Genomic DNA, 19,864 nt, shown 5'->3' on the forward strand with positions numbered 1-19,864 from the left:
GGCACTAAATGTATTTGGACAAATACCCAGTGGCACTCAGCAGGGCAGGGCAGGGGACTGGGGAGGGGGTAATGCTGTGGACAGGCTCTGAAACCGAAATGGGATTTCCTGGGGTTTTGTTGCAGTTTCGTGCCATGGCTTGTGCTTTTCGCTAGTTGAGAGAGAACTAAGCAGCCTGTCCCCGTGGTAGACGCAGGAGGGATTTGTGGATCTGTGGCTCGAGCAGGGGCCGGTTCTGGTTCTGCGGCGGAGCGTGATCTAATGGTTCGAGCAGCGGCCCGGCAGCTAGCACTGCTGTGTTTTAGTCTGCTTTCTGGGCGGCTGTGCAGCGGCAGTACGTTAGAGCCGGGGATCAGGGGCCAAGGCTCCTGGCACTTCTGTTGACACAGCTTCGCAATGGTGGGCTTGGCAGAAACGCCTTGGGAGGGGTTGAAGGGGAGAGGGTGGGCGAGTGTCCCGGGAGGGTAGGCAGGGAGTCACAGGGGAGGGCACTGCTCAGACAGCACGGGCAGCAGCAGGGGAGCTCTGGTAAGCTGCAGGCTGCTGCAGGTGCTGGGCCCTGGCGGGGAGACGTCCTCAGATGCACCAGGGCAGGGTATTGGGAAAACCGTCAGAAGCCAGCTATCGGCCGAATCCCTGATACACGGCACGGGCAGCAGCAGGGGCCGTCAGAAGCCAGCTCCATTCCCCGTTGGGTTCTCGGAGAGCTGCTGCGGGGGGCCGACCATGCAGGGAAGTGGTGATGGAGACTCCACCCGGAGCCTCTGTTACGTTTGCCGGCCCGACTCCGTGCCGGGCCTTGGGGCAGCCGAGTTCTGTGCCTCCGGATCCCACCGTGGAGGCTGAGTCCTGGCGCCCCGTTACTGCCGCTGGTCCCTGCGGGGCTCGGATCCTGGGGGCGCCGCGGATGCGGTGAGCTGGCTGCACGCGGGGGCCGGACCCTGACGCTCTCTGCCTTTCCCTCTCTCTGCAGTGACGATGTGCTGGAACTCTCCATCATGCCCAAGGACGAAGACATCCTGCAGCTGGTGAGCCTTTTGCTACTGAGCGCTCCCTGGTTTGGGGCCGCTGATGGCAGAGTGGGCCCCCGCGTGCCCCGCTTTGCCACCCCCGCTCCCTGGGAGAAGCCACGCTCTGCACGGACCCTTCCTCTTTATTGCTGACCCACGCTCTGCCCTGGGACCAAGCAGTGGCATGCCAGGGGCATTCTTCGGGCAGCTCTCCAGGGCACCGGGAACTGGGCCTCTGAGCAGATGTCAGTTCCCGGGGAGATGGCTTAACTCGGGGATGTGGGCCACAGGGGCAGCTTGCCAGGAGACCCTAAACCTGCACCTAAATCGCCCTCATCCTTACCCATGGAGGGGCAGCCCGCAGAGAGAACAGCCCCTAGCGTGCAATGCTCTGTGTGGCCCAGTTGCATGCTGGGACTTGTAGTCCCCGCCGGAACACGGCTGGGTATGAAAAGCCAGGGGACATGTGCCGTGCCGCAGTAGCTTTTCGGGCTGCACGCTGACTCAGCCCAGCGTCCACCGCTGCTTGCCGGCATTTGGCGAGGCTCCCTGCCCACGTCATGCCCCAAAGGGTGCGTGTGATCTCCCCGCGGCTGATGGGACAGTGGGAGGCTGACTGCATCTTCTTGGGCTGCCAGATAAGCTTGACGAGGCTGATTGCAATGGGAAGGTTATCGGGGCAGAGCTGGGGTCGGGGCCCTGCCCCAGCTGATTAGCAGCGGCTGTTTGTGCAAGTGGAGTGAACCGCAGTACTTAATGTTGGCAAAACCCCTCGTGCCTGGACCCCTCCTCGATTGGGGGGGGCTGAGGCTGGTGGGATTTTGGGGCAGGCTTTAGGGTTCCCTTTAATAGCAGCCTGACAGGATCTCATTGACTTGGGGCCCGGGGCAAGGGCAGTTTGGAGCTGCCACCGAGGGCGGTGTGTTGTGAACTGACGGCTCCTTCTGGGGCTGCTGGCCCGTTCCCCTAGACCCATACCCGTCTCCTGCCCTGGCCTTACCCTGCCTCCCAGTGCTGGCCACTGCAAACGTCCACTGCACTGGAAGAGCAGGAAGGAGAAAGATGTACCTGGCGCAGAGTGTGAGTGGGGAGATAGAACCAGGCTTGGCTTTATTCCAAGTGACGGGTCATTGGGTGTTGAGCCAGGGCCTGTCGCTGGATCATGGCTATTACGGGGTGGCATGGAGGTGAGGAGCCGCCGTGATCAAGCCGCAGAGAAGAGGCACGTGTCTATCAGGGCAGGGAACGAGCCGTGGTTGCAGCTTGTCAAGGGACGTGGTGGGTTCGCCGTTGCTCAGACACGGGAGACACGCTCCAGTGCTGACCGCAGGCCATCGGGTTGGATGTAGGAATTGCTGGGGGGGATTGCACGGCTGGGGGGATGCAGCGGGTCGAACTAGATGCTCACGAAGCCTGCAGGTCCGTCACCCAAGGGGTCAGGGTGATCTGTGTGAAAGGAGCGGCGCTAGCCCTGGCAGAGCTGGGGAGCTGCTCCGTCACCAAGGGAATGGGGGAGAGAGACAAAGTCAGCTGGGCCCAGCGACCCCCTGGCCTGGTGGGAGGAGCCTCTTGCCGCGATGGCGTCACGCCGTGATGGACACAGCATCCTCTCTCTCAGCCCCTGCTCTTGGATGTTGGCTAGGTGGGTGGTGGGAGTTTGCCTCCTTGGGCAAGAAAGATCCTGGCTGCCCCAGTGCCTTTTCTCAGTTCTTTTCTCCTTCCCCATGCGTTGGAAGCTCGTGTCTCAGGCAGCCTGCCGGGGGGAGGCAGAGCTCCTGTGATCCAGCTGCCCTGAGGCCACAAAGAGTGAGGAGAGCCCCACACGTACTCCAGGCCTGCATGAGAGTCAGGGCCCCAGAGAGTCACGTGCTGGGTGTTCCCAGAGCATGCAGCAAAGGGCCAGGTTCATCTCTTGGGTAACGTCAGTGAAGTCCATGGGCTACAAACCCTCCTGCTTCAGGGCATAAGCAACCACTAGCAGCTGTGGTCAGGAAGGAACTGTCCCCCCATCAAGTTAGGGGTTAGTGCCTAATTGTCTCTGTCTGTTGTTATCATTTATATCACAGCAGTGCCCACAGAGATCAGGGCCCCGCTGTGCTGGGTGCTTCACAGCACGTACTATGAGACATTCCCTGCCCCGAAGAGCTTACAGTCTAAATAGACAAAGGGTAGCGGGGGAAACTGAGGCACTGAGCAGGGCTGTGGTGTGCCCACGGTCACCCAGCCGATCAATTGGGAATTGGTGCATGGGAATTGGAGCCCTTCTGCACCTTCCTCTGATACATCTGGTGCTGACATCCCTTGGGCTGAGGCTCCCAGCGTAGATGGGCTGTGCCTGCGATCAGGCGGGGCAGTTCTCCGGAGTTACACCAGGGATGCATTTGGCCCGGCGCTATTCAGCCAAGGCACCAGTCTGTGGCTGTGTTTGGAGTGACTGGCTTTTGAACAGCCAGGGCAATGCAGTTGTGTGTGCGTGTGAGGGATCAGACCCTCTTGGAGGAGAGCGGCAGTGGAGACCCAGGCCGGGCGGGAGCCGGATGCCGAGGGCCGGCTTCGTTTCCCCGGCTCGGCTTCCAGAGGAACCTTTGTGTGGGTTTCCCCGTCCCGGTGGCTGGGCTGAGGGCGCGGCATTCCTGCCGTGTGCAGCTCGGCAGCCAATGGCGGGCCTCGGCCAGGAGCTCCCTGCAGGAGGCGGGAGGTTCTCCTCCCTCCCGCCTCGGGACGTCCCAGTCGCAAAAACCCCAAACAGCTTAAAAGGAAAAACTGAGAAGGAAAAGAAACGTTAGTCTGGGCTGGGGCTGTGCCAGCGGAGGGAGAAAGCTGCCGAATCAAGGGAGGTAATGATCTCTATACTGCCTGTACCACCGATCTTTGTACCCCCAGGAACCCTAGAGAGAGCATGTATTCTATCCTTAGTAGCTAGAGTAATAGATCGTCTGTTATAATGAAACGTGTTCGTTACGGGAATGCCTGAGCCATCCGAGAACAGGGCCCTGTTGTTCTAGGCGTACGCCCTGTATAGACGGTGCCTGTCGAGAGAAACACCCCTGCAGGCCGGCGGGGGGCTCCCAGGTCTCCCTTTATTCCAGCGCCGATTGAACCTCCCCACGCCAAGCGCGGCTAGTCAGGAAGGTGAGAGTTTAACCCTCTGGATGTAGCATGAAGAGGTTAAAAAAGGTGTGCGGGGGGAGGATGGGGGGGTTCTTCAGTAGGGGGGGGAGGAAGCCCAGGGCTCTGGCCGCCCCTTTAAGCGGGTGTGTTGGAGCTTCGCACCGCTCCTTTTTTGGATCAGAAAGAGCTGGTTTGTCATTGCCCAGAAATGCAGCCTTCCGGAGAGCAGGATTCCAGGGCGGCGGGGGGCTGGGAGCAGCCGGGTCTCCTAAGGACTGAGCTCTGAGGCAGGAAGGATCTGGGGTTTGGGCCCCCAGCACACATCCAGAGAGAGGAAGCTTTGGGGGAGGGGCTGCTCCCCCCCCCCCCCCCCAGGTTCTCAGGGTGTTGGAACCAGAGCCGCTTCGGGAAGCGGGTTGCTGTAGATTCCAGGGATTGGGTCATCCAGGGGAAACACAGTGGGGTGGCCGGGGAACCGTGGACGCTCGGCCCTGTGCTGGCGCCCGGAGCCCCCATCAGCGAGAGTGCCGTGGGCAGAGAGCGTGCAGCGTGGTAACTGCATTGGAAACACTGGCCTTCCCTGTCCACAGGGGTGTCCGGGCTGATTCCCAGCTCTCTCTGCACTTGGCCTCCTTAAATCCACCCTGTGTTTTCCATTGCAGCATCGCTTTGGCTCCAGAGTTATGATTTTATAAAGTTGCTGTGCGTTGTTGAAAGGTTGCTGCCTTCCACCCCAGAGGCAGCTGCCTTCCAGATGAAGCCCTGCCCTGCCTGCAGTCTGCTTGTAATCGGTTCTTGCAGCTTGTCGGGCGTTGCGGGGCATTTGGAGGAAAGATGCTGTGTCTGTGTGTCTGTTATCATCGCTTAGTCTTTGACCCTTGCACTCTGGAAACCAACCTCAGGCCCAGGGTGTAAAATACCAGACACGTATTATATCATGCCACAGAAATGCTCCACCTGGTGGAGGGGGTTAAAACCAGCCAGCTTGGGATAGGCATTGCAGGAACGAATCCTGGCTGGGAGCCAGGGGCCGGGCTAGACAGCTCCACATAAAACCCCTGTGTCCTGCCTCAGCCCTTACTCCCCTGCGCGTCTGGCTGTGCTCAGCACGTCGGCTGAGACGCTCTGCTTAGCAGGGGGCCCCTTATGTTTTGGTCTCACCCACCCACTTTGCTTTCTGCACAGGGCACTTCTTCTTCGGGTGTCCCTGCATCAGCAAGGGTCCCGGGTACTCCAGCCTGCTCCAAGTGCACCCCCTGCCTGCTCAGTGCAGAGCTCTGCGCCCCGCGAATGGTGGCGGGGTCACAGCTAGAGGCGGCTGAGCCTGGACAGCCTCCCCTAGCAGAGGTGGCTCTCAGCTGAGTCCAGGGAGGCTGGTGCTTTTAGAACCAGAGGTCCAGGTTCGGTTTATGGAGGACTGGAAGGGACCCCGAGAGGGCATCTAGTCCAGTCCCTGCGCTTATGGCAGGATCTGATGGGTTTGTCTAACCTGCTCTTAAAAATCTCATGTGACGGAGATTCCACAACCTCCCTAGGCAATTTATTCCAGTGCGTAACTACCCTGCCGTTAGGAAACTTTTCCTAATGTCCAACCAAAACCACCCTGCTGCAGTTTAAGCCCATTGCTTGTCCTGTCCTCCGAGGTTAACGAGAACAATTTTTCTCCCTCCTCCTTGTCAACTTTTTATGTACTTAAAAGTCATGATCATGGCCGCCAGCAGTCTTCTCTGTTCTAGACTGAACAAACCCAGGTCTTTCAGGCTTGCCTCATAGCTCATGTTTTCTAGACCTTGAATCATTTTTGTTGCTCTTTTCTGGATTTTCTCCAGTTTGTCCACACCTTTCCTGAACCCTGGTGTCCACAACTGGACACAACACTCCAGCTAAGCCTGATCAGGGCGGTGCAGAGCAGAAGAATTACGTCTTGGGCTTGCTTACAACACTGCTGCTAATCCAGCCCAGAACGGTGTTTGCTTTCTCGCAACTGTGGGACACTGTTGACGCTGTGTGTGTGTGGGGGGGGCTTTTGTTGGGGTGTTTTCTCCTGCCCACGCTACCAGTGAATCTTCGCAGGCCGGTATCCAGCAGTGTGTTTACATAGCCAGTGACCCACATTTCCCTTGTATCGCTGATCCCCACATCCCGTCTCACCCACGGGTGGGTTACCTGCCACGTCGCTGTGTGGTGGCGGGCAGGGCACTCTCTGTGTGTGTCCTACTCCAGTTCTTACACTGTGCCCATCACCATGGCACCTTCCAGTAGCACACTAAGCAAGGTGACTGGGACGTCTGTCGCGTGTGGGGCTTTTCCTTCTCCCTCTCCCTGCAGGGTGGGTTTGTTTGGGGCAGGGGAGTTATAGCTGCTGGGCTCTGTGTTTGTATTAGCCGAGGCAGGTGGAACGATTGTGCCCGGCATTTGGCCGGGAGGTTGTTCCTAGACCTTAGGGGTACTTGCTGCACAGTCTGGGCCCAGCCCCCAAGAAATGCTCTCTCCTGTCCTGCACCAACGAGCTTTCCCCTTGTGCCATGGTTCCGGGGCTCCTCGGCCCAGGATTTGTATCCCTCTGGGGCAGCCCTTCTCTCTTCCTCACTTTCCTCTTCTGTGAAATGGGGAGGATAGTCCCAGCCCGGGTGAGCCGCGTAGGGTCCAACAAGACTTGGTAGCTTAAGAGAGGGCATCGGGGGCTGCTAATAAAGATTGGCGCCAGCTTGTACTCAGGAGACGCCCTTGTTGGTATTTTGGGGGTGGACTCTTGGGGTTGCCTCGTAAGTGTGATGTCTGGCGTAGGTGACGAGTAGTGCCACTGTTATCTGGTGCTTGGTGATGGACGCTCTCTGGGCTTTTCCCAGAGGTGGCAGGCTTGTCCCCATTTTGCAGCTGAGGAAACTGAGGTCCAGAGAAATGAAGTGACTTGTCCAAATGTACTCTGTGTGTCAGTTGGAGGGCCGGGGCAAGATCCCCCGAGTCCGGACGCCAGTCCCTGGCTTTAAGCATTGGGCAGCGCTTCCTCTGCTAACGCGAAGCCTGTTTCGTAAAGAGGTTCAGGGTTTAGCCTTGGCCTGCAGCTGGGCGTGTCAATTCAGAAATGCCTGCGAGAGGTGAGAAGGAAAACCCTGGCTCTCCGTCCAGCTCGGTGCGTCATGGACTATTTTAAGGAGAGGGAACTGGAGACGGTGTGAAGCCAGCATAGCTGCGAGGACAGGATGTGAGCAGTGGAGAGCAGCACCGCTGGCAGCGATCGCAGCGTGTTAGTCGCTTTCCGCCCCAGCAGAAAGCCCGTCTGGAAACGGGTTTGAAACGTACATGGCAGGGATGGCTTTCGGGCAGCCCTTTCCCTGGCTGATGGAGCGTCTGGGCTGAGATGGGCACTAGTGATTTTAGGGGTGTCAGTTCTGAGAGACCCAAATTCACAGTCTGGATTTTCACAAAGGGCTGAGCACCCGACCCTGGAAAAATCAGCTCCCATTTCTGGTGTCTCACCACGAGCCCTTCAGAAGCACGTGGCCTTGGTTTGCAGAGGTGCCACGTGGCCGTGGCACCAGTGGGCTCTGGCTGGAGATGGGCATGGTCGATGTGCCCTACCAATCAGGCCCTAAGTGGGCGTCTGCACACGACCTGCCCGGTGCCGTCTTAGCACGCTACGCTGGCTTCCAGCAGCACCGAGCGCTCCCGCCGCTGGGACGTCTGGTTCTCCCCTTGGCCCTCGTGCATCGTCGGCCCTGCTGTAGGAAGGGGATGAGCTCGGTCCTGCTGGAGGGGGAGATGCAGCGGGTGGCGCCACTGTTCTCGGGCAGCTTGTTCAGTCACCGGCAGACACCACTGGGGTCTCACCTGAGATTTTATCCCTGACAGGCCCCCGGGTGCCCATCCCAGTGGGGTTCATATGCTCAAGGGCCTAACAATCAGAGGAGGATGGGGCTTGGTCCGGTACCTTGGTCTCTGCCCCTTTTGTACCCCGTGATCATGCGAGTAAAGCAGCGGGTGCATGGGGGAGCTGGGAGATACCAGCGCTGAGTGCGCTACCTCCGGTGTAACTTACGCAGCCGTGGCACATCGGGGTGTCCTTGCCCTAACGGACAGCGCCCCGAGGCTCGGGTTTCTTCCTGTCCTGGTTCCTCAGCCGTGCCACTGTCCCCATATTACCCCCGTCCCATCCCAGCGGGTCCATTGGTCGGCTCCCGGGAGCCCGCGTTGGGTGGCTGGCCTGGGACGGGCATTGGGCTCATGGTGGTGCCAACGTCTCTTGTGCCAGGATCCCGGCTGCCCTGACTCCTCTTTTCTCTCTCCTGTCCAGGCCTATTCCCAGGATGCCTACTTGAAGGGCAACGAGCCCTATTCCGGGGGAGCCCAGAGCATCCCGGAGCCACCGCCCATCTGTTACCCCCGGAAGACCTACCCCTTCCAGTCCAGGGCTCCCAGCCGGGAGGCAATGGTAGCTGAGCCTCTGCAGAAACAGCAGGCGGACAGCAGATCCCACTGGCCGGCTTCTTCAGGCCCGTCTTCGCCCTTGGCCGGCGCGGCGCTCAGCACCCCCATGCCCGGCACCTGGAAGGAGGCCAGAAGCGACACCGCCCGGGAGTTCGGCAGCCCCCACTCCAGTCCAGCCCACCGCACAGAGGAGATCCAGTATGGCGTGACCCAGCCGAGGGCCGGGATGCCCGTCGGAAGGCCAGTCCCCGCCCCCGGCTCCTTCTCGCGCGTCTCCAACAGCAGCTGCCAAGGCCCCCTCGCCGCTCCCTTGCCAGAGAGGTATGGCGTCCCGACTGCTTCTTCCACGACGAGCCAGGCCTGCTACGGGGTCTCCAGGCACCTCCCGGACCCTCGGAGTCACTGCGGCTTCAAGGATGGCCGGGATGTGAGCGTGGCGCCTGGCGGCGTGGGCCGGCCCTCCTGGGAGTGTCTGGGCGGCCCCAAAGCCGTCAGCCGGCTGGAGTGCCAGCAGGCGCTTTCCAAGTGGCTTTCCAGCCAAGGGCCGCGCCGGAGCGCCTCGGAAGAGCGGAGGTACGCCATGCCGCCCCGGTACCGCAGCGTCTCTCAAGACCGCCTGGGAGACACCCTGGCTTCCAGAGGGTGGCACCACAGTGCCTCTCAAGACACCTTGCTCCAGCCCAGCCACGACAGCTGGGGCTACCGGGCACGGTCCGACAACTACCTGGCGCGGTACGGGCGCTCCGTGGAGGCGCTGGAGCAGAGCGCCCTGGTCTCGCCCCGCTTTGACAAGTGCATGTGGCTGCCCGAGAAGTTCCACAGGCCCGGCCACGGGCAAGTCACCAGAGTTCAGCCTAGCCAGCCAACTTCCTACGCCCCCTCTTCCTCCTCTAGAGACGCTCCCCCCGGCCACGTGCAGAAACACCCTTCCCAGCCCAACCTGCCGAGCGCCGACGACTCGGGGTACATAGGTTACAGGAGCTACAGCCCTTCCTTCCAGCGGAGGACTGGGTTACTCCACGCACTCTCATTCAGGGACCCTATCTTCGGTGGCCTTCCGGTGTTCAATATATCACAGCGGCAAGGAACCCAGGCGGCACCTTACCCGGACAGGTCCACACCAGCGCCAGCTGCCGCCTCCCCTGGCCCGGACCTCCTGCCAGGCAGCGGGCCGGAGATCCCTAAGGACCAAAGAACCCCCAGCCAAGACAGCGGGGCCAGGTGCCTCGAGCCGGCTCGCCCGCCGCCCGAAGCGGAGGAGAAGAAAGAGGAGGTGGTGCTCCGGCAGAAACCGCCCACTGGCCGCAAGGCCCCGGCCCCGGCGAGGCCCCGCGAGATGAACTTCGTCTTCCCCGACGACCTGAAGGAAACGGACATTTGCGACCCGCCGCCGAGCTGCAAGGGGGACAAGCAGGCGGCGGAGCGGCCCGCCCACCGGGTGGCGCCCTTGGCAGCGCCAGAGGATTCCCTGGCATCCATTCCATTTATAGGTGAGGGGGGACTGGGAATGCCACGCACTGGGGTGTGGCATGGGGGGGTTCCCTTACCCCAGCCACTAGGCTGTGGGGGTCTCACAGCTGGTAATGACATGCCCCCTCCGGCTCTGATCCACAGAGGAGACAGGCCTGTTAAAGCCCCACCCGCGGAGACCTGGCTCGTTATCTCAAGTTGCAGCAACTCCTGCTTTTTCCTCTGACGGTGCCTGGTTCGGTCCCTGAGGCGTCAACCAAGGTGGCAGCTGCTGCCCGGGCAGTCTCTGACTGTAGGCTGGGCAGGCACGGAGGGTCACGGTGAAGATCTGGGCACGAGTGGTGCTTGGGGACCCTCCCCCCGCCTCCCGTGTATCTGGCTCAGAGGAGCACATGCCCGGCAGCAGCTAGGGGATTGGCAGGCAGCCGTGGATGTGCTAGGTGATTGCAGAGATTGGCAGAGGGAAGGGCCGGAGATGCCGGGGTAGAAAGAGGAGGGGGGTAAGGAAGGGTGGCAGGGGTTAGGGTGGGTGTTGCGGGTGGGCGGCGATAGGACCTGCTGGGGACGCCCAGGAAGGATCCCTCTGCTGCCGCCTGGCTCCAACATCCGTTCGAGCCGGCCTCGGGGAGGCCGTACATCCCATCAGGGCGCTCCCCGATAGTCCTGCCCCCCCTTCCCAACGCTGCGAGACGCCCGGCCTGCCTGATCCCTGCTGACGGAGCTGGGGAGGGAGAATCTGGCCTAATTTGCGGCTCGGGAAAGGTGCCCGTCTGGCAGGCCCCGAGGCTGAATTCCTCCTGCTGGCTGCCAGGGAGGCAGGCAGTGGGCCCTGCCCCGAATGTGCCGCTCCCCTGCCCTGGAGAGTCCTGCCTCTCCGGGTGAGCAGCGAGGGCCAGGATGTGCTGGCGGTTTCCATGACGCAGATGCCTGTCCGCTAGGACCTGGGCTGAGCCCCTGCAACCCATATTGCGTTCGCTACCCAGCAGCTGTCAGGTGGGGCTGGATTCAGCCCAGCTAACGAGAGGCCAAAGGCTTTGTCTCCTGTTTGCAGTCCCCTGTGCCATCCAGTCCCTATGTGCTGCACTGGGAGGGGGCTGGCCACGGGATCTCCCCCCTCGAATTCCTTCTCGCCTGGGCAGGGCCGGGATGTGGTTAGCGAGGTTGCTGCAGCCTGCCCCGCGCTGGCCTCCGTCTCACCAGCCAGGAGTCAATCTTGGCAGACAGCCTTGGCCAGGCCTGCCGGGGTTCCACGGGCTCACGGCCCAGGAATGCCCCAGCCCAGCGGGCCCTGGGAGCACGAGAGAGCAGCGCAGCGGCCTGACTTTGGGGCCACCAACCCTGGGGGACAGGTGGCTGCGGGGCGCCTTGGGGAGGTACCGCCGTCCCTCACGGCCTGAGCCGCTCTTCAGCGGCGGGGGCTGCCTGCTCCTTCGCTGGCCCCCCTCAGCATCTTGGGAGGTCACAGGAAGGGGTCCCCTACTTGCTTGTCGCCCCGTTTTCACCAAAAACCGATACACTTGTAGCGAGGGGGGGGTCTCCTCCTGGGCCCCCATCGGCAGAGCCCTTGGGCTGGGAGTGTCCCAGAGGAGGGGTGTCCCGGCAACGGCCCTGCCGAGAGCTGCGCACCCCCGGGGGCAGCGAGCCCCTGCCCCATGGATCTGACGAGGCAGATGAAGGCTGGGGAAGCAAAGCGAAGCAGAGAGGAGGGACGGGAGCTGGCCAGGCTCACCCAGCGAGACCCCGACTCCCAGGCCAGAGCCCTGCCCCTGGCCCTGCTCTTTCCCCACCGCTGCTCCAGGCGCAGCCAGACCAGACCCGGCCACAGCCCCTGCTGCCTTCGTGTGCGTCTCCGGAGCGGGGCAGGCCCAGCTGCTGTCGGGGTGATGGATGTCTCCATGCTGGTGCAGCAGCTGGTCTCTGCTGAGCACAGGCCCGGGGGTGGGGGTTGATTCTCCTCCGCTTGCCCTCCCACCACTTTGTCACCAGGATTTCCCCAGGGGCCTGAGATGAAACGCGCCTGGGGTTCTGTGCCGTCCGGAGAGCCCTGGGCCCTCCCAGTGGTGGGCAGCCCTGCCCTGCCGGCCTCGGGCTGCTCCGGGCCAGCCTCTCTCCGCCCGTGGACAGCCCATGGGGCGCCACGCTCCCCTGTCCCCATCGATGCTGCCGTCGGGGCACGTCACGGCCTTTCTCCCTGGCACACGCCGTCTCCCTCTTCCCGGGCGAGCCGGCGGCACAATGGAAGCCTGGCTCTGCTGCCCGCTCCATGCCCAGGCTGGCACTGCGGGGCCGTTGTTCTCCACGCGTTCCTCACAAGCCTGGCTATTGTTTGTGCTCCCCGCCCGGCCCTCCTTTGTTCCCCTGGCCGCCTCGCTTGCTCTTGGACCCCCAGCTGACCCGGGGGCTGCCTCGGTGCGCGCCGCCTGCCTCGTTTGCAGTGGAGCAGGTGCATGGAGGCCGGGGCCCCTCCCTGCCTCCTCAGGCGGCCTGCCCCCCCTCCCGCTAGTCCCCAGCCCCCTGCCCCGCTCCAGCCACCTAGAACCCAGCATCGAGCCCTGCTGGCACCGACATGAGGGGGCATCCGGGCGTCCCCAGCGCAGCCGCCACTGCAGTGGGCTCTGTCCCTGCGGCTCTCCGGGCACCGGGGGGGATGAGGATGAGTGTTTGCTCGGGGAGGCGGCCCTAGGTGTGGAGTGGCAGGGGCATTAGCTCCTCCTGGCTGCTCCCTGACTTTCTGGGCCTGCCTGGGAGATGGGTAAAGAGGGGATCGGGGAGGGACAACAGCTGGAAAAGGCCTCGGGGGTGCCTGCTGCCGTGTCTGCGGGCGCCCTCACTGGGCATGGGAAAGGGCCCCCAGGTGCTCTGGTCCTGGGCTTCTCCCTTAAAGGGGCACTGGCGGAGATCTCAGACCCAGCCTCTCGCAGCGGGAGGCGCTCTGGGGACGGGTACCTCAGGGCTGGAGGAGGGTCTCGTGGTGGGAGCTGCTGGGAGGGACACGGCAGCCTTTCTCGCACGGGTCTCGGTCTGGGCAGCCGTTCTGTCCTGTCCCCCCCGTGGTTCCACTGTTTCACGGTGCGCCCCCCTCTTCCAGATGAGCCGACGAGCCCCAGCATCGACTTGAAGGCAAAGCACATCCCCGCGTCCTCCGTCGTCTGCAGTGCCATGAACTCTGCCCCTGCCATCACCGCCAGCCCCTCCTCGCCCACCTTCACCTTCGCCATCAACCGGCATTATTCCCAGGACTGCAGTAAGTACCTGCCCCTCCCGCTGGGGCAGAGACCCCCTTGGGAGGCAACCTCTGATCAGGGACTCAGAAACACGGGGGGGCCTGGCCAAGTTCTCTGTGCCGCAGGGCTGCCCTCTGGTTACCAGGCCACCCTTGGCAGCGGTGTGTGCCTGGAACAGCCAGGGCCTGCCTCCCGATTGTACCACTTCTTGGCAGGAAATGGGAACTGGGGGGCGGGGGGCTTCCCTAAACAACCATCAGCCAGCTTCAGTGGGAGAACAGAACCCGGCCCTTAGCATCAAACCAGTGCGGCTCCATTGGCTTACCTGGAGCTACTCCAGATTGACACCCGGGCGAGTGAGAGGAAGATCAGGTCCTAAGTGCATTCATGGACCGTCTTTAACCAGCCGCAGGAGAGCCAGGCTGCGCCAGCTCCGGTGCAGCTCTCTGTGGCCATCCCCTCTCCATGCATTAGCAAGAGACGGCAGAATAAAAACGACTTTTCCACGCCCAGCGTTGTCAGCTCTGGTGTGCTCTCCACCTCCCGGCTCCGCTCCTTGCTAATGGCCGGCCTGAAACACAAAGCAGGCCAAGCACAATGCCGGGGGATTCTGATCTGGGGCTCTGCTGGCATGCTTGACCGTGGCACACGTTCTGTCTCCCTGCGTTCCTGGCTCGCTTGGACATATCACAGCTGGGGACCCTGATGCAGAGGGTTAAACGATTTGCTTAAAGTCGTGCAGCAAAACCCCTGCCCGAGCCAGGACTCCGGGACCCTGACTTCCCATCCCCCAGCTCTTCTTTAGACACGTTTCCCTCCAGAGATGGGACTAGATCCCAGGAGTCCTGGGCCCCAGTCCTTAGCCCAGTGACATGCGAATGCATTCCCGAGGCTGGTAAAGCACCGACTGCCTTGTGAGTGTCTCTCTCTCCTGTCGGGAAGAACCGGCTTTCTCTGTGTTTGCTGATTGCCCTTTGCTCTCTGCTTTCCCTTCCAGGCAGCATCAAAGCAAGCCGCCGATCCTCCTATCTCCTGGCCATAACAACAGAGCGCTCCAAGTCCTGTGACGATGGGCTGAACACCTTTCGTGACGAGGGGAAAATCCTGAGGTAGAGAGGACTCCTTCCCCCCCTTTGCACGCCGGCCAAACAGTGGCTTCTTCCCTTCTTAGGGATAGCCCCGACCTACCCTCACAGCTGCCTGCCTCCGGGTGTGAGCTGACCTCCCGCTGCTGTGCGTCACAGGAGAAGAGCAGTGCTTTCCAACCCCTGGCCCAGGGGCCAAAAGTGGCCCACGAGGCTTGTTCAGAGTGGCCCGCAGCTCCCCTCCTGCTGGCTGCAGAAGGGAGCTGCTGCCTAAGGATCCAGGCGGAGCGCGTTGCCAATTCAGGCTCCTGGCTGCAGCCAAGGGGACGGGAGATGGGTGCTCCCCTCCCCTTGGCTGTAGCAGGGAGCACGGCAAAGCACCCCGCCTGGGTCCCTTGGCTCTGGGGTCCCTGCTGGAGCCAGAGGGAGGGCAGCACAGATCTCCCGTCCCCCTCGCAGCAGAAGGGAGCCCCTGCCTAGGGACCCAGGTGGGACGCACGGTTTCCCTGCTGCAGCCAGGGGGACGGGAGATCCTGCTCGCTGAACTCCTTCCCTCTGGCTGCAGAGGGGGGCAGGGGGCTCCTGGTGGACACTGGTGGCCCTTCAGGGGGTGGGATACTGAGCTGGGCTGATCCAAGGAATGCCTGAGGCTAGATACGGTATTTGTCCTAGCTCAGGTGTTCTCCCCATGTGACTCCATCACCCAGAATCCTTTGTGCTGTTTCACAACCGCTAACTTTCCAGAGTTTATCGTTGTTCACGGCCTGGCCCAAGGGCTTGTCCGGTGGGAGCTGGTGGGTTGTAGCCACGGCATTGTAGGTTCACACCCTCGCTGCTTTCGCAGACCAGCCCTCAGCCAGCCTTTGCGCTCGTGGCCTGAGAGATGCGACAGGTCCCTTCGGAAGATCAGGCCTTCGGTGATTCCCCTAAGGCCCCGCAGGGAGCAAGCGGCAGAGCTGGGATTAGAACATGGGACCTCGAGCCCTGTGTTCCTTTCACTAGGCCACGCTGCCCATCCTGGAGCAGCTCAGCCGAAAGCATGGCGTGGGGACGAGCGCTGCGCGAACCAGCCCCTGGGTTTGCTGCTGCTCTCGTTGGTCTCCTGGGGAGGGATCAATGCGCGGCTCACACAGTGTTTGTCAGCTGTGGATCTCAACGTCCCCATTGCCAGAACCCAGGTCTCCTGAGCCCCAAGGGACCAGTGACTCCTGCAGCTCCTTCCTGCTGCATCTGCCGAGCCCTGAAGAGACACCCCACCCGCCACGAGAAGGGGCTGGGGCTGGCAGGGACTCTTCTTGAAATGCCCTTGTGCTTGGGAACGCGTGCCGCCTCTCCCTCTGCATCCCTCCTGCCCCGTGCTCACGGCTGCCTGCTTTCCTTTCAGGAGGATGCCAAGCCGGGTGCCAAGTCTCCGCATGCTGAAGAGCTTCTTCACGGACGGGGTAGGTGTTTGCGGCGAAGGAGGGGGCGTTGCTGCCCTACCTATCACTGTGCCTTCCAGCTAGCGCAGCTCACTCCCAGCTCTGCTGTTCCTGCGTTGCACGGATAACCCGGAGCCTCCATCAGTGGGAAACCACAGGCTTGTGCATTGCCCCCCGCACGGCCCAGAGCAACCAGTGAAAACCAGCGTGTGCTGATCGGCTCAAGGCAGGGGATCAGCTGGACGGGCTGGTGTAAAACCAGCCAGTCCTCACGGAAGTCAATGGCGCTCTCCCTGCTTCCGCCAGTGGAGAATTTGGCTGGGTGTGTACGCTTCATGCTCCGCCTTGTCGAACGCTTGGGGACGCAGTCTGGACCACGTGCTCCGTTTCCCTGCTCCTTGCAGAGTCATTCACACCAGTGCACGTCGCCACCGCTTGGCCGCAGTTGCATGTGACACCCCCTCTGCGCTGGGGTAAATGAGGCTTTCAGGGCAAAGGGCAATGGGGCATCTGCTCCCAGTGGCATCAGTCGGGACTGCCCCGATGTAGTTGCGGCTTTACCGTGACTGGGATTTCAGTCCCCAGGTTTGGCTCATTGGTTTAACCCCGGAGGTGGCTGAAATCCTGGCGGAGACGAAGCCTGAGCGCTGAGGGCTGCCTGGCGTTTGTATTGTATCTTGGTGATGGGCCCGACAGAGCTGTGAGGCCTGACTCGCCTCTCCCCAAATAGCCATTGCCTGTAATGCCCCGTGGGGTGGCTGAGGGGGTAGCAGGGCCAGAGCTGGAGAAGTGATTTCCCCGGCAGCCGACCTGCCAGGGCGTGAGTGCAGTACCCGTGAGGGCCGTGCACCCATCTCTCTGTCCTCCTCTCCCCCTGCAGTCTCTGGACAGCCTCGGAACGTGTGAAGACACGAGATCAAAGAGGCACTCAACCTCCGACCTTTCGGACGTGACTTTCAGTGACGTGAGGAAAGAGGGCTGGCTCCATTACAAGCAGATCCTCACCAAAAAGGGGAAGGTATGTGCCGGCTGTCCAGTAATCCCAGGCCGGGGGGGAGTTCTGAGCATGCATGTATGGAGGAGAAAAACCCCTCTTTGGAGCTGTTTGTGTGATACGTCATCCCTTCTCCAAAGCACCGAACAAACATGAATGAACCGAACGTCTTACTGGAAAGTGAGGCACAAGGTGCAGCAGTGACTGTGTAGGGTCACGCAGAACTCAGCAGCAGAGTCAGGCACAGAGCCCAGGAACCCTGCGTCCTGCTAGCCCCTGCTCTAACCACTAGGCCACCCGCCCCACAGAGCCAGGACCAGACCCCAGGAGTCCTGCCTTCCAGGGGGTCCCACGAGAGTCTCCCTTCTCCCAAGCACCCAGCTGGCCTGTGTGCAAGCCCCGAAGGGGCAGGAGAAGGAGAACAGCCACTGGAATTTGACCTGGTGGAGGAAGCCTCAGACCCACAAATGCCACCCCACGTGTGTGGGGAGTTCTAGCCAATCACGGGAATGTGTGGGGAGCGCTCGCCAATCACAGGATTGTCCTTGGGCATACGCAGGGATCTCCGGCCAATCAGATTCCATTGATGGCACATGCAGGAACTCTGTCCAATCAGGGACCTGCCTTCAAGCCTAGGCAGGGAACCCCCTTCTTCTGGCAAGGGGCACCTGGTCTGCAGAGCATTGTACCAGGGGATGGGGGCAGTGGGGGTTGGCCGTTGTGACAGCTCTTCCAACCCTGCCAGCCACGCCAGCGCCAGCCCCCTGCGGGTGGCAGACCCCAGACGTCTGCGCTGTACCATGATCGCGCCCGGCCAGGATTGCGGCACTCCAAGGGCTGCGTGGTGGGTCAGATGAGAGGGAGCAGGGCTGGGTGGGTGCCCAGAGGAGGGATCTGCTGGGGGAAGCGGAAGGAAGCAGGGACCGGTGTGTGCAGCTGGTGCTGGGGAGACCCAAAGGAGGGTGGGGTTACCAGACAGCCAGGGAGTGACAGCCGTGAGAACCGGTAGAGGAACCATCCCGCTGCCTCTGAGCATCCCCCAGGGTACGGGGAATCCTGGCCCGGGAGGCCAGCGGCTGCCAGTTGAGCCGCTCTGCGAGGTCCCCAGGGGGTGAGGTTGGAATAGGGGACAGGAGCAGGGCATGGGAGCATCCCGGAGGTGAAGGGTTTTGGACGGCGCCCTTCCCCCATCGCTTCCCGAACTGTTGCCTTCCTGGAAGCACTGTCGGCACGCCCGGCCCGGAGATGGATCCCGCAGCCTTTCCCAGGCCGTGAATAATTGATAGCGTAATGCTGCAGAAGTGGCCGGACTGGGCCATGCATCTGCCCTATGAGGGGTGTGGCGTGTGTGTGTGGGGGTGTGTGTGTGGGGGGGTGTCTCTCCAAGAAGCCCAGAGTTCCCAGGGTGATGTGTGTCAATGCCAGTGGGCTGGGGGAGCAGGGGGGAATGAATTGAGATGCAAGCACTGTCAGTGGATTGTAGATTACCCCTCGGAGGGCAGGGTTCATGTGGGGTTGGGTTTGACCCTCTGATTGGGAACATGATTTCCCTCGTTACAAGCCATAAGGGGAGAGATCCGGAGAGAGGGGAAGGGCTGTTCCTGGTGTCCGCGATCCCCTTGTGTCACAGCCCCGCGGTGGACTTTGCAGTGATTACAATGGGGCGATTGCTACCAGAGGCAGCGGGGGTCCTTCTCCTCTCTGGGCCCCTGGGTGGGTCGGAGCTGGAAGGAATGCCTTGGAAAAGGGGGCTGCACGCTATCGGTGTCTGCTCTATGGTGGTCTTCTGTCTGCGTTGCCCTGGGCATAGACAGCTGGCGCCACCCTGGACCGGTGCCTGTGTCGAGGCGGGTGGTGGTACGCGGCCGCAGAGCCGACCTTTCTCCCGGCCAGCGCTCATTGCCGTTCCTCTCTCTCTACAGAAAGTTGGCGGAGGCATCCGGCAGTGGAAGCGCGTCTTCGCCGTTCTCCGCGCACACTCACTTTACCTGTGCAAGGACAGGCGGGAGGCCGTGACCTACGCGCCGCCCCCAGGTGAGGAGGAGCAGCCGATCAGCATCCGAGCGTGCCTGGTGGACATTTCCTACAGCGAGACCAAGAGGAAGCACGTCTTCCGGCTGACGACCGCTGACTTCTGTGAATATCTCTTTCAGGCAGAGGATCGGGACGACATGCTGGCCTGGATCAAAGTCATAAGGGAGAACAGCAAGGCCGAGGGCGAGGTGAGAGCCAGCATGGGGCTCCTGGCTCCGTCCAGGCCCCTGGCTCTCCGCAAATGCCCCGGCTCTAACCGCTGTGGTTCTCTCCAGCTGTTTGCCTCCTGCTGCTCCTTCTAGGGCAGGGGTGGCTCAAGCGTGGCCGGTGGTGGCCCGCAGTTGCCCTCTTCCAGATGGAGGCGGAGCCTAGAGGGACTCCAAGTCCCAGCATGCCATACTCCTCTTTGCCCTGATGGGGGCCCTGGGACTCCAAGTCCCAGCAGGCCATGCTCCTCTTTGCCTCAATGGGGGCACTGGGACTCCAAATCCCAGCATGCCATGCTCCTCTTTGCCTAGCTGGGGGCACTGGGACTCCAAGTCCCAGCATGCCATGCTCCTCTACCCAAGCAGACCCGCCTCTACTGCATGCTGGGAATTGTAGTCCACTCGGGCCTCACCACGTCAAAGAGGAGAACGGGCCAGCCTCCTTCATCTCACACTGTTGGCAACAGCCCTTGGCGGGGCACAGGCATCTCCATTCCCAGCATCCCTCTCCTCCGCCCCCCAGGCCCGGGGTTGTGCTCCCCTCCTTGCCCTGTACGAAGTCGTTTCTCCGGTTGCCCTTGTCACCATGTGGGGTCTGTCATACAGGGTCCTGCAGGGCCTGGGGAGGGGAGGGTTCAGCAGAGGACGGGGCCAGGGTGAGTGGCAGCTCTGGCACCACCGCCAGCCTCCTCCTTTCACTCAAGAGACGGAGACAGCCAGGCCAGGGAGCAGCCACGTTCCCTGGCCCTGTCTGTCCTGGGTCAGTCCTGGCGAGATCCCTCGCCTGGTGCCCTGGTCCCGCGGCGGGATCTGAGCAGCTGGCTGGCGGGTTCGTTAGCTGATGGCGATCCCTGCTGCTCTGCGGAGGGATCTGAAGTTCC

The 19,864-nt window shown here is 62.0% G+C and overlaps 1 protein-coding gene across 5 annotated transcripts in view; it reads left to right on the plus strand.

The window, feature by feature from the left end:
- The window catches only part of ARHGAP23 (Rho GTPase activating protein 23), a 110,630-nt gene that overhangs the window by 72,940 nt on the left and 17,826 nt on the right, over nucleotides 1–19,864 (plus strand). For all 5 annotated transcript variants that reach the window (XM_067541175.1, XM_067541173.1, XM_067541174.1 and 2 more), the window contains exons 6-12: nucleotides 974–1,028; nucleotides 8,416–10,039; nucleotides 13,108–13,263; nucleotides 14,241–14,352; nucleotides 15,713–15,770; nucleotides 16,630–16,767; nucleotides 18,666–18,965. In XM_067541175.1, coding sequence (XP_067397276.1) covers nucleotides 974–1,028; nucleotides 8,416–10,039; nucleotides 13,108–13,263; nucleotides 14,241–14,352; nucleotides 15,713–15,770; nucleotides 16,630–16,767; nucleotides 18,666–18,965 — 2,443 coding nt within the window. The remainder of the gene's footprint in view (nucleotides 1–973; nucleotides 1,029–8,415; nucleotides 10,040–13,107; nucleotides 13,264–14,240; nucleotides 14,353–15,712; nucleotides 15,771–16,629; nucleotides 16,768–18,665; nucleotides 18,966–19,864) is intronic.

Source organism: Emydura macquarii, unplaced genomic scaffold, assembly GCF_026122565.2.
Source record: "Emydura macquarii macquarii isolate MOO-44397 ecotype Brisbane River unplaced genomic scaffold, CSIRO-AGI_Emac_v2 contig_629, whole genome shotgun sequence".
Classification (NCBI taxonomy): Eukaryota; Metazoa; Chordata; order Testudines; family Chelidae; genus Emydura; species Emydura macquarii.